Genomic DNA, 13,639 nt, shown 5'->3' on the forward strand with positions numbered 1-13,639 from the left:
CAGAGGATGCCAACATTTTTGTCACTGGGCCGATCCCCATAGACTTACACTGGCACCGGACGCTAAAAAGCACCTCTGCACCCACCCGCCCCAGTGCTGCCCTAGGTGGCCTGTTGTGCCCTGGACCCTGCCCCCATACTCACCTAAAGTCCAGAAGATTGGTCCAATAAGTAGCTGTAAGGTATCTGTATGCACTATACGTCCTGTTTTAGGTCTCGGCTAGCGTAAGACTGCGCACATGCGCAGTCTCGCTGCCGAGACTTAATGACATAGAGTGAGTTTCACTAGCGAGGTTAAGCCCCGCCCCTCTTTTCCATTGGCTGGCGTCACCGTTCTTGCTAAACGGTGGCCAGCCATTTGAAAAGAGGTTGCCGTGACGTACTTCTTTCTCTTTAAGCCCCGTCCTTTTCATCTTGGGTTCCTTGACTTACTGCTGTGGTAAAAGCTTTCTTATCTTTCTTATCTTCTTTATGGGGCGAAACAGATGGCCCCATAAAGATGAGAAACCTTTTACCACAGCAGGAAGTCTGGCCGAGCCAGTCCAAGTGGGACTGTCACCCCGCCCCTTTCGCCAACCACGTGTTACAACACACTTTCTCCGAGGGCATAGCTTTCTTTGTGACCTTTCCCCTGTCCTCCCGATACTCCGTCCCGGTGCAGTGGAGCTGAACTTGTTTTGTATATGTAACCTTGTTCTGCAGGCTGGTCGTTTTACAACTCTGGTGGTAAATGATGTCTCCACCTCACCCACTGGGTGCAATCTGACTCCGTGCTTAAAGAATGCTGAAAAGGGGGGAGGGGTGTCTGTGAAACGGCAGAGGCCAAAAAAGCGTAACTAGAAATTCTTCCCAATTGGCCGGATCTGTGTATTCGATGCCATGACTTACATACAATATAGGAACTGAAGTCCCGTGCCTCGTCGCCCAGCTCCTCTTCACCGTGGCGTGCCCTCTCTCTCACACCCTACTCCGTGTTTCTCTCCCCTCACCTGTAAATAAAGCATTTTATTTTCGTTTGCTGTACCTCTTTCTCAAACGTTGCTATTGAATCACGTTTACATGTAAATACGCAACCACCGCTCTGCTGAGAGGCCAAGGATTGCATGAGCAAATCATCTGAGACTGTACACCTCTATGTTCCACTGGCAGGCATGGTGAGACACTCGCACTGCCTTCATCCTCAGCCCAGAGCTCTAAGCCTCGATCCATTATAAACCCACCCTGAACCGGAGCTCCCCCAGAGCCCTAGCGGCGCCTCAGTTCAGTGTTCATTCTACAAGAGTCACATGTGGTACGGCCACAGCTACAAAAACACACCCTGTAGGAAAAACAAAAATGCTCTGATGGATTACATCATCAAATAAAACATGATGTGAAATTTGGCGGCGCGTCGCTGACATGGTTTGAAGAGATTTACAGTCTTTCTTGAGGAGTCAGTCGGTGGTTTTATGGTAAATTTAAGGACAGTAATAAAGTCACTTTTTAACGACTACTGGGTCTGAGCTCTGGCAGGACCAGGCCCAACTTAAAGCCCCGCTCTCACTCGGTTCTGCTCTCACTTTACACATCCCTCAGTCCCACTTTGCTGCCCTGCCCCAACTTGATATCACACACTATGCCTTTCACACCTACCGTGCCTCTCTGCGCTTTACTAGTGAAGAGCAGCTGCCGCTGTCGAGTGTCACGGGATCTGCCCTATGAGTGCGCAGAGCCGGGCAGACGCCGCCACACTCGGGTCAGCGAAAGGCGGAGAGCGGAGTCTGGGGGAGGCAGGCTGCGGGGACAAGAGCCGATCACCGTGGGTGACACTTACCAGTCGTACCGGTCTGTCACCTGAGGCCGGCCCAGCTCCGCAGTGACCGCGACGGGAGCTGCAGCGTCAACAAGAAAACACGGAGCACAGGCAAGCCTGACAATGAGAGAGGGGGTAGGGCGAGCCACAGCCCCAGGGCCCTATAGCCGCAGCACTGTGCTTCGGGGGGTGTGGCCGGCTAGAGGTCACGTGCCGGACTCACTGAGGAGCGGGGCAGGACCAGCCACAACACTGTCCTTATTTGGGGTAGCTAGGGCTGAAGCGCTAGACTCACTGAGGAGCGGGGCAGGACCAGCCACAGCCCCGGGGCTCTACAGCCACAGCACCGTGCTACAGGGATTGGGGGGACGGGGCCAGCCGCAGCCCCAGGGGCCCTACAGCCACAGCACCGTGCTTCGTGGGGTGAAGGGGGGGTAGCTAGAGATCAAGTGCTGGACTGAGGCAGCAGAAGCTCCAGGGTCTTAGCACCACAACACTGTGCTTTGCTGGGTGGGGGCAGCTAGAGCTCAGGTGCTAGACTCACCGAGGAGCGGGGCAGTCTTAGCCGCAGTCCTGGTGCCCTAGAGCCACAGCTGAGTCGGAGAGTTTGAATTGTACATGTCTGTTTGTCCGTGGCAAGGTAGCCAGCCACGTCATTTATGTGTCACGCAGGGTTAGCAGTAAAGCTACATAATTGATACAAATGTAGTGCCCAATTGTGCTCTCTGTAAAAGGCAGTGCCCTAGCACACCATGCTTCAGTCATACACTTTGGACAATGTCCTCCCCACTCGCCCACCATTCTCCAATCCTTTCTCTCTTCCCCTCGCCTCTCCACTACTCAATCTACTCTACTACTCACTCTTTACAACTCAGTCTTTACTACTTGCTCTTTACTACTCACTCTCTAATACTCTCTCTACTACTCAGTCTACTACTCTCTACTCACTCTAATACTCACTACTACTCACTCTAGTCAGCTCTACAACTTTCTAGTACTCACTCTACTACACAATCTCTACTCCTCTACTACGCACTCTCTACCACTCACTCTCTACTACTCACTATTACTCACTCTACTACTAGGTCTCGCATTTGCGAGAGATGAAGCTATTGGCATTGTAAATAACAATGCCATTTATTTATCTGTTTTCAAAACGAACACATAAATCAACATTTTGTCATTTACAATGCCAATAGCTCTATCTTTTGCAAAGGCGAGACCGTTGCATTGTAAATGCTTGTTTCTCCATAGGATAACAATTCAGAAACTGCTCTATTTTTAAAATTCATAACTTGAAACGTACTTACCTGCTTTTGATGATCTTGGTGCCTAAAGTTATATCAAGATAAGTGTTATTTTTATACATTGGTGTGGATCTCCTTATTAAGTTGTGTGCGTTTGACATTGTGTATGCAGCGGATGTCAAACACTCCTCTCTGATAGCCGAAGCTGCTCAATCACACTGCCCCCTTAGAGAGCACCTTGAAATTTCAAGATGAAGCTCCTGTCTACCTTTAAGGGAATATCTGAACTCTTTGCATAGTATATCTCTTTTTGGTATACTATGTAAAAAGCCAGCTTCCTACGTAGGGATACAAGACTTGACATTTGCTGTACCACTCAGTTAATAGGTGATTCCACTAAGGAATCCAAAATTGTCTTTAGCTAAAAATATTTTTGTATACCGATTTTTTTTTATTTTTTTTTATTATAAATTGTTTAATCTGTTAGAGCCTTGTGTTAAGTCCCTCAGTTCCAACCGTTTAGAATTTAAAAGTATGTTAGTTAAGCCCTATAAAAGTCTATTTCAAATTTTGTTTTTAAAATTTCTGCAAAAAAAAAGGTCCCAACTATTTTAATATCATGGCTGAGGTAGCAGGTCCTTCCCAGGAGCTCAACCTGGGGTCCTACGGGAATCTTAAATTAGATCAAATTAAGGCCCTCTGCCATGCATGGAAGGTTGCCACGGGGTCTAGACCCACTACAGCACACCTGCTAGAGTTGCTTGCAGAAAACAATAGGACCATGGCAGGGAAAGAAGCCCCAAACGAGACTGGGGAAGTGGCTGCTGAGGAGGAGGATGATCCCCTTAGTAACCCTACCGATGCAACAGCACTGGGAGTAAGAGCCAGCGTCCTACAGAGGGCACATCAGTCATCACTGTGGCAAACATTATGGTTAGCACAAAGTGTTTTCCAGTGTGGGTTTTGCCATTGTATGATTAGTGGGTCCACTATCCAGTGAAAATAATGGTTTGTACTCAATCCAGTATCACCCAAAAAATAGGGGGCGCAAAACGATGTCTTGGTTGGGTTTTAATAGTTAATATGATGCAGGGCACTGGTGTATTTAAACACTTATTTCTCCATATTGTTTTCTTCCTACACCTCTCTCATACACTCCTGTCTCTTGTTAATACCCTATCCACACAAGCCATCCAGTGCCCTAAATCCCTCTGTTAAATCATACATAGTACCACCCAACTCATTATATATGCGACCATCCTTCCCTGTTCTCATTCACACTCCTGCCTAATGTATGTTTTTTTGTAGACGCTTTCCAATCTTTCTACAGTATGGCCTAACCTTGTAAACCTTGCACGCATGCCTTATCTGTAAATATTACTCGCCAAAACCTATGCACCACCTAGATCCTTGCTCTACCATTTTTCTGAAGCTGCTTTACCAATGCTAATGTTCAAAAGTTGTTTTTTTTGCCTCCTTCTTGCTGACTGCTTATGGAAAGCGCACCACTGCATCTTTTATAGGGCCTGTGCTACAAAAACAACCCCAACTAATAAAACAAATATTGGTTCCTTTTAAAAACTTTGGTTCGCGACCATTGAAATCTACACCCTGTCCCTCTGACATTCATTGGTTATGGGATTCCCAATCATAAGACCCTCACACCAAGGACATTTCCATCTTTATAGTATCTGCACAACCTGGAAAAATGAAAGTAAAAAAAGGGGAGGTTTTGGCAATGTCGGTGCTTAGTTAATCTCATTTTCCTACTCGTTTATGTATTTTTGCCAATTTAACCGCATGCGCACTAGCGGGTTTTCCCGCTGTGCGCTGAAATTTCAAAATCGAGCCTTACGAGACAAAGCCAGCTCGTCATGCGCGCAGCGCAGGTAACGCCCATGACGAGCTGGCTTTGTCACCAGCATCGAAGGGGTTAAGTACTGGTTATCAATACTACTCGTTTATGTATTTTTTGCCAATTTAAGTACTGGTTATCAATACATCAATTTAATTACAGCAAATGAAACTCATTTTGTAGCCTCCAGAGTTAAAGCATAGTCTTGGGCCAAGGCGGTTCTGGTTTCACTTGTATATTAATATGAAGAATTCCCATACATGCAGTCTCTCTCTGAATTAAGGTTAGCATTACCTGGATTAGATTAGTATTTCATAAGGAATCAATCCCATCAACAACAACAAAATGGGGTGCATTATCATTTTTTGGCTACACTTTTTTGTAGAGTTTTTCTTGCAGTTATTTTTGCTGATGCTTATGCACTGTAAACCGCATTACGATGTCCTAACTCATCTGTACAGCTTGCTTTCCAGTGGCGTCTGTTTAGGAAACTTTGTTCAATGTTCACATCACCTTTTGAACAGCTCAGGGTGCAGACCCACAGTTTTATAGCAAAAATCTACTTTTCTCTGTAATTTTTACATCAACTTTTGAGAAACTCTTGAAGTAGAAGGGCTGTTTGGTCTTTAAATGGTCATCTCAATTGTGACTTACTTATGCTAATTGAAGGAAGCCACAAAAGTTGGAGAAAGTACTGAAATTCTCAATCCAGTTGTGTGGCCGCTGTCTTGTTACTAATAGTTTTGTCATCATTTTGACTGTGCACACAAGTTTTTTGTCTGCTTGCTAATGTATTGTTTTGTTTTCTTAATAGGTAACTAGATTTTCTACCTCAATCCCATGTGACCTATGCAAGGACATTGTGGACCAACCCAACTTCCACTGAAAGGTGCTCAAGGGGCCTCTGGGGAGCAACCAAAATTTCCCCCTTTTCTCCGCCTTCTCATCGCTACTACTGGACAAAATATTTTTTTTTATTGCATTACAGAAATATACAGAAAAGCAAAGAAAAAATATTCTACTGTGAATCGGAGTTTGACAGATTTCCGGGAAAGAACTATAATGTGTGGGGGAAATGAAATAACTAGACAATTGAACCATGGGCACCTCTTTGTAATAATTATTTCGATATTGTTTGTATTTATCTTTTTTTTTTAAAGTATGCGAATCCAGTTGTGACTTATTTTATTCAATCTTAAGTCGTCAATAACTGCTTATTAAATAAACAAAAAACCATGAACTTGAGTGAAGCGGAGACATGGTGCGTACTGATGCACGGCTGCTTTCGGTGCTACGTTCCACCAGACCTGTGCCTCAGAACTATGGTGCTGAATTTCAGGGGCCATGACCAATACCTTCAAAAATCCTCAAAGATAGATATATAAAATAAGTATGGAGGTTTCTTTTCTTATTTTTAACTTATTATTTATTTAATTAACTGTTCATGTGTCAACATGTGTTTATTTGCAGCAAATGCCAGGAGAATGTCCTGCCTCCTTGAAGAAAAGGCTCGTGAGGAGCATGACAGGCAAGAACCCGTAGGTCACAACGGAACTGCACTGGAATGCGTTTGACATGGTGCTTCACTGTGCCTGGCGGGGCGGGGCATTTCTTTTTGTAGCCAATACAATGCAGTCCACCTTAGCCGTGATCCAGAGGGAAATGTCAGTAGAGTCGAAATGGGGAGAGTAGCAGAAGCGAAGCTTTTTCTGTTGGAGGCATCAGTTGTTTGATTCAAGATGGAGGTGCATTTCATTACCTCTATGGTCATTAAAGTACATATAGCTAATGCGCATAATCGCAAAAAGGAGTTTAAAAGGTATTTCTGAGCATCACTACTTGACTTCTAGTGCCGTATCTGGACCCTTGAGCAGACTTCCTTAGTCCACACTAAAAAGATGCGCTCAACTGGGTTTCTCCAGATTTCGTTACAAACTTGAAGAGACTGAAAGTTTCCAACGTATGTAAACAGTTTGCTAATAGCAGTTTCTTGTTTGACAACATATGTACGCCTTATGGCATAAACTAGCAGGAGGTGTACAGAGTCCTGCGGATAAGTGAAGCAATGGTTTGAGACTCACCATATTTACAGTCTGCAGTACCTTTTAAAATAAAATATATATATATATTTTCACACTCCAAATGTTTATCTGGTCTGATAATATCCCTGTGTACATTTGTTGTAGGTATACTCGAGCCCTAATTTTTTAGGATGACCTATGCTCACACCATCCTAGCAAGGATGTAGACATTGGATTTCTGCAGGCCCTGCAGTATATACACTGAATTGACACTGGCTTGCCAGAAATGGCGCAACCTGTCAATCATGGAAGAGATTACTCCCTTCTGCCTGACAGGACCTGTACATTGCTTGGCTGACCTCCCTATTTATCCTTTTTTTTAACCTACGATATGACAAACTCTGGCTTCCCGCACTACGACTCCCTCTGGGTACAACCTACCAGCCTATGGTGCTTCACTGTGAATCACATCCTTGTGACTGTTTCCCATTTCCCCAGTTTGGGGGAAAAGGGGCGCTCTACATATGAACAGTTTGCATAGTCATTGGTGTTGGTTAGGCTCCTCTTCTTTTAGACAGGAGGATTACTTAGAAATGGAGCTTCCTGGGACCTAAGAAAAGGCCAGTCCCTGACTTACCTCGCTCCGTCTTTAAGCACTATGTGTTTGGTTCCTGCAGTTGTATTAATCCCGTAAGGCGGGAGGTAAACTAGACTGACTGGCTTGGCCTTTGGACGTTTGTAGATTTTTAAAGTGCACCTTGCTTTCTTTTTGTATTACAAAGCTTAGAGAGAGATTTTAAGAAAATATTTCACAGCGGAGTTAGAAAGGAAAGCAAGACTTCACACACAGTGATAGCCTGAAATCTTTTGCTACAAACTTCTATCAAATTTGGTGCATTTTTAACTGTATTTAGACTTGGTGACGTGATGTGTACAGAAGTGTGGAAACGATGATTTATTGACCCAAATTAAATTTATAAAGTTCCTATGTTTTCTTTCTTTAAATATTGATTGTGTTCTGAACGCACAGGAAAGAAATAAAAAAAAAAAGTTTCAATAACCGTGTTGTGGTTTTTCAATTATTTGGTTAAAAAGACACATTTTGTCTGCTACAAATCAACCTACGGTCTTTTCTATTCACCATTTCAACTTTCTCAATCAGCCATTTAAAATTTTGTGGTGGAAAGCTGCACATTGAAAGTAAAAATGCCCTGTTATGGCGGACAGTAGGTGCATTAGGGGTTTTGAAGAACATTTTAAGTCACAGAATTATTTTGTCTTGGGCTTCATTTATCCTGTGCTTGGTAGAGGACAATGTTTCAATTTGTGAAATACATTTAGGTACAACCTGCATTTAATTCCATAAAGTATGAGCAGAAAAGCTGGAAGAGAATTTACAAATGCCTTCTGCATGTCTTGAAGGTGCCATAGGGACAGAAGCCACAGGTGTTGAAATAGTGCGTTGTGAATGTACGTACCAATGTCTGTGTATAATGCAGCCTTGGTTTCTTATCTAGGACTTATGCTGCCAAAGTGTAGCATGTTTGGATAGTCTCGTTATCCGTATTAATCCAGTTGTTCCCTTTGAAATTGGGAGGTTTTCTTTTTCTTTCTGGCCTGGCCAGGCAGCATTTAGCTGTCTGTCTGAAAAATACCTCTTGCGGACCATACCAAAAACGTAGTTCTGTAGTAGGGGATCTCTGTGTATAGTCATAATCTAGTGAATAGTCCCGCCCCGGAGTCCACGCACATGGGCGGGACTATTCACTAGATTATGACTATAACAGAGATACCCCTACTACAGAACTGGAGTTACAGGACAGAAACTACTCCTACCTACCCATTGCTTGGCTTTGGTATTATTCATATGCTTGCTTCTTATTCAGTGGTTTACCTTCCTCGTTTAAGGTTTCACTGAGACAGCGCATGCGGTATCTGATTAAGACTTCTAGCGACATATTCCGTATCCAGCCTGAGTAAATATAAGGTTAGGAATCTGCACCTATTGTCTCTACCAGATAATGCGTTACCGAATGTAAGTAACTTTTTTGTCTCTGCGAGATCTGTTTAAATACAGTGGGCTTACATCCCACCCATAGAGTACCATTGGTTAGCTTCAGCGTTCCACTCATTTGCTTGACTCCCATTTGTCAAGGCATGTGGGTGTTATGTACTCTTCTTCTTCCGGGAGGTTGTTTGTTTTAAAATTGTGCTCCGTCTTTTTTCACGAATTTCCTGTGTCCTCTCCCTCCCCCCTGCACTGAACCAATAGTGTTTGTTTGCTTTAATGACACACTAGCGCCAACTCTGAAAATATTATTTGCTGAACTCTAGCAACAAAACTGTAGACTTGCCTGCCCTGGGGACGCGGTCGACTCTATGACCGGCATCAGGCAGGACTAGTATAGTTAGAAGAGTCAGGCAGCGGCCATCTTTGTGTGGGCTCGCGCTGCACGTCGCGCTACCGAACGCTTAAAACCAGACGTTAATGGCTCCGCGCAGCGGACGCGCATTGCGGGCGCGCCGGAGTCAAGCCAGAGTCCTGCCAGTCTGCGCCCGTCCGCGATCGACCGGGGCGCGGGGCAGGACACCCTGGTCCAAATGGTATAGACCAGATAACTAACAGGGCGGACTCTCAACAGCGAATCCATTACACACGCGCAACTCTACTAGAAATAGGTAAGACCCCCATTAAACCTTGTTGGCACTCCGCGGACCCTAACGCGTTACCACCACAATGTACTACATGTAATCATCCATTTCAGACTGTTCCGATCTGCAATTCCCATGTGCCTAACCTAAAATTGATGCTATTAAACTGTAGATCCATGATAAAACATAAATTGGAACTACGTGATCTACTACAGAAACAAGACTTTGACGTTCTGTTTCTTACTGAAACTTGGTTAGAGGAATCCTCATCTCCCGATATACTAGAGACCGTTCCTTTGAATTACAGCTTACTGAGAATCGACAGACCCAAACAGCGGGGAGGAGGTCTTGCTATGATTTTCAAAAAGGAATTGGAATGCACCCTCACCAATAAAGCCATTATTAATAGTGAAAGTGGAACTTTCTCTATAAAAGTGAATCCGTCAATGACCATTACTGGTCTTCTCATTTATCGGCCCCCGGGCAATGCTACCCCTTTCTGTAACCAGCTCATAGAAACAGCCACGCAATTAGCCATAAAATATAACAACTTTATGATACTAGGTGACCTGAATCTTCACTTCGAAGATATTAATGCTAAGGAAGCCCAATTACTCAAGACAGCTCTCCATGCACTGGGAATAACACTGCTTTCTACCTCTCCCACTCATCAACATGGTCACCTTCTTGACCCTGTCTTTGCCACCTGGGAAGGTATCGAAATACATCCCCCCGTCCCAATAATTTGGTCTGATCACTACATGATTACTTTTAACATACCTACTAATAAAACTACGAATAGTGTGAACAAACCCCTGTACACTAAGCGTCGTAACTGGAAAAATTACACCCCTGAACGTTTTATCAACGAATTAAAAACTCACCCCCCACCAACAGGACAATCCCTACAAGACACCTGGAACAATTACGAACTATGGCTGAGCATGGCACTAGATAAAATTGCACCATGGACTTCCAAGCCCCCAGTCAGGAGAACCAAATCTGAACCTTGGTTCTCAGAAAAATTAAAAACAGCCAAAGCCCGCTGCAAAGCGATTGAAAGAAAATGGAGAAAAAATTATTCTACTGAACTTAAGGAAACCTATAAACTGGAACTAAAATCTTATCAGAGATTAATAAGAGAGGAAAAAAGTCTCTTTTACCAGAGCAGAATCGGAGAAGCCACCAATCCAACAAAAGAACTATTCCGGATCTATAAGGAACTTACAGATACCTCTAGATTAGATACCCAGGACACTTACTCAAATGATTTATGCGAACAAATAGCGGATTTCTTTGTTAAAAAGGTAGAGAAAATTCACGCTACCTTTCCCATCCCCTCTACATCCGGAAAAGAAACGCCCCCCTCTCAAAATACCTTCCTCACCCAATTTAACACACCCGACAAAGAAAACCTGTCTAGCATAATCAATAGTATCCACTCTGGCTCCCCAAATGATGTGTGCCCTCTAGAAAAAAGCAAGGATATCATGGACCATACCCTATTGGATCAAATAAGTCAGATGATAACCCTTTCGTTTAACGAATGCTATGTTCCGGAAGCTTGGAAAACTGCTCAAGTTATCCCCCTCAAAAAAAAAAACAACATCCCGGTTACCCAATTTCAAAATCTTAGGCCAATTTCCCTATTGCCACAATGTGCCAAGATAATCGAAAAAGTAGTAAATAAACAACTGATGGCTTTTCTAGAATCAGAAAACGTACTCCACCCTACTCAATCCGGCTTTAGATCTAACTATTCCACAGAATCAGCTGTTTTGTATTCCACGGAATACATCCGCAAGATGGTGGACGAGGGTGAAACAGCAGCGTTGGTCATGCTTGACTTAAGCGCAGCTTTTGACACTGTGCTACATGCCACGCTGCTGTCCCGACTCTCAGACATCGGAGTGAAAGACCATGCTCTGGCATGGATTAAATCTTTCCTTACGAAAAGATATTTTCAGATACACTGCCCACCCTTTAAATCATCTTCTCGAGACGTGAGCTATGGGGTTCCACAGGGCTCCAGTTTGAGCCCCACACTGTTCAATATCTATATGGAGCCCCTGGCCCAGGTCGTAGAGAACTTTGGGGTGGGCATTGTTAGTTACGCCGATGACACCCAGCTCATGTTTAAGCTCACTCCTGATACCGAGAATTATGCCTCCAACTTCTCGGAATGCATGGCTGCGGTCACCATGTGGATGGATAACAACTGCCTCCGGCTGAATGGAGATAAAACAGAGGTGTTGGTGGTAGGAAATAAAACCTCTCTATGGTCGCAGGGTGGCCCACAACATTGGGTGACTTTCCACACCCTGTTGAAAAGGTGAAAAACCTTGGGATTATGATCGACTCTGATTTGTCAGGAAAATCCCAAGTCAACAAAATAATAGGCAAATGCATCGGTACGCTAAGAATTTTTTTTTTTTTAACTCTTTTTATTGGATTTTATACAACGAAAAGACAATACAACACATAAGACAACCCCCAGCCCCCCCCCCCCCTCCCCCTCTGATCGGGCAGATTGAATGTAGAACAAAAAGAATTTCAAAAGCTTATAAATCATAATAGTACATCAAATTAAATATTTAAATTAACAGATAAATCATCAAAATACAAATATGCATTAGAATAGAAGGGTATACATTGCATCTAAACAGTTTTAGCCAAATTATTGTTAATTGAATGTCTGAAGTTCAGACCATTCTATTATAGGAGACCATATTTTTAAACATTTTATTCTACGTTTCCTACCTTTAGTTTTATATATTGCCATTTCTAAATTAAAAATTGCTAACAGTCTTGAAAACCACTGTTGATATGAGGGGGCGATAGGATCTAGCCAAGCCGATGCTACACAGATTCTTAAAACGGCCATTGAGATAAAAATCAGTTTGTGACCAGTATTCAAATTAGTACTGTTTACTAAGCCTAATAGGATTGCTTGATCAGATAGATTAACCACAGTTTTAAGGATTAATGAGAGGAAATGTTCAATTTTTGATTTGAGAGAGGTTAAAGCGGGACAAGATGAAAAAATATGTATACAATCCGCATCTTGTAAGTTACAGCGAAAACAACATGTTCCTCTCCCATTACCCCATTTGGCAATTCTATCTGGAGTATAATACATGAGGAAGCATATTTTATAAAATTGTGTTTGTAATTTGGTTGACATGAGTACAGTTTGTGATAGCTCAATTACATACTCAAATTCATCAGATGAGATTATAAATTTCTTTTGCCATTTCTGAATAATCTTCTGCCTGTCATCAGGTAAATATGTAAGTAATAATTGGTAAAATCCCCCAATCCGTATTTTTTCCTGATGATGGCTAAGGAATTCAGCTATGATGTTTTTAGGCATATTGTCTTCTCTCCTCACTCGTCGTATTAAAAAATCTCTAATTTGGAGATATTTAAAGAAATCTCTCCATTCAAGATGATACTTGTCTTTCAAAAATTCAAAAGAATATATCCCTTCTGCAGAGAAGAAACAACCTATATTAGTAATTCCAGCTGTGATCCATCTATCAATATAGGTATCTTTAAAAATGTCTGGTAAGAGGGGGTTATTTTGTATTGGAGTATAGACAGATAACCGTCCCAAACCTATCATTTTCCTCACAGATTTCCAAACTTTAAACACGGCTATGAGTGTTTTTAGTTTAACTTTTTTATGATAACTATCAAAGAGATATCTCCAAAGATAGCCAATACTTCTATCATCTAATATTATTTGATGAATAGTCGGTGCGTCTTTATCCCGAGATATCCCTATTCCGTCAAGAAAAAAAAGCTCATGATTATATAACAAGACTGTTGTCCAATAATATAACCTGAGGTTTGGGAGACTTAACCCTCCTCTTTCTTTGGGAAGTGTGAGAAGTTTATAGGCACGGCGGGGTTGAGTATATGCCCAAATAAAATCCGTAAAGATACGTTCCATTATTTTAAACCATTGATCTGAGATTTCCAGATTGATCGCTCTAAATAAAAACAAACGTTTTGGAAAGTAGACCATTTTTAGAGCATTTATCCGTCCTATCAAAGAAAGATGTAAATTA

The 13,639-nt window shown here is 42.7% G+C and overlaps 1 protein-coding gene across 2 annotated transcripts in view; it reads left to right on the forward strand.

Moving 5' to 3' along the window:
* DOT1L (DOT1 like histone lysine methyltransferase) overlaps nucleotides 1-7,974 on the forward strand; it is a 293,403-nt gene extending 285,429 nt beyond the window's left edge. For both annotated transcript variants that reach the window (XM_086947182.1, XM_086947181.1), the window contains one exon: nucleotides 5,708-7,974. In XM_086947182.1, the coding sequence (XP_086803308.1) occupies nucleotides 5,708-5,715 (8 nt within the window). In that variant the 3' untranslated portion in view covers nucleotides 5,716-7,974. The remainder of the gene's footprint in view (nucleotides 1-5,707) is intronic.
* Nucleotides 7,975-13,639: the final 5,665 nt, after the last annotated feature.

This window comes from Lissotriton vulgaris, chromosome 12 (genome assembly GCF_964263255.1).
Source record: "Lissotriton vulgaris chromosome 12, aLisVul1.2, whole genome shotgun sequence".
NCBI classification, from domain to species: domain Eukaryota; kingdom Metazoa; phylum Chordata; class Amphibia; order Caudata; family Salamandridae; genus Lissotriton; species Lissotriton vulgaris.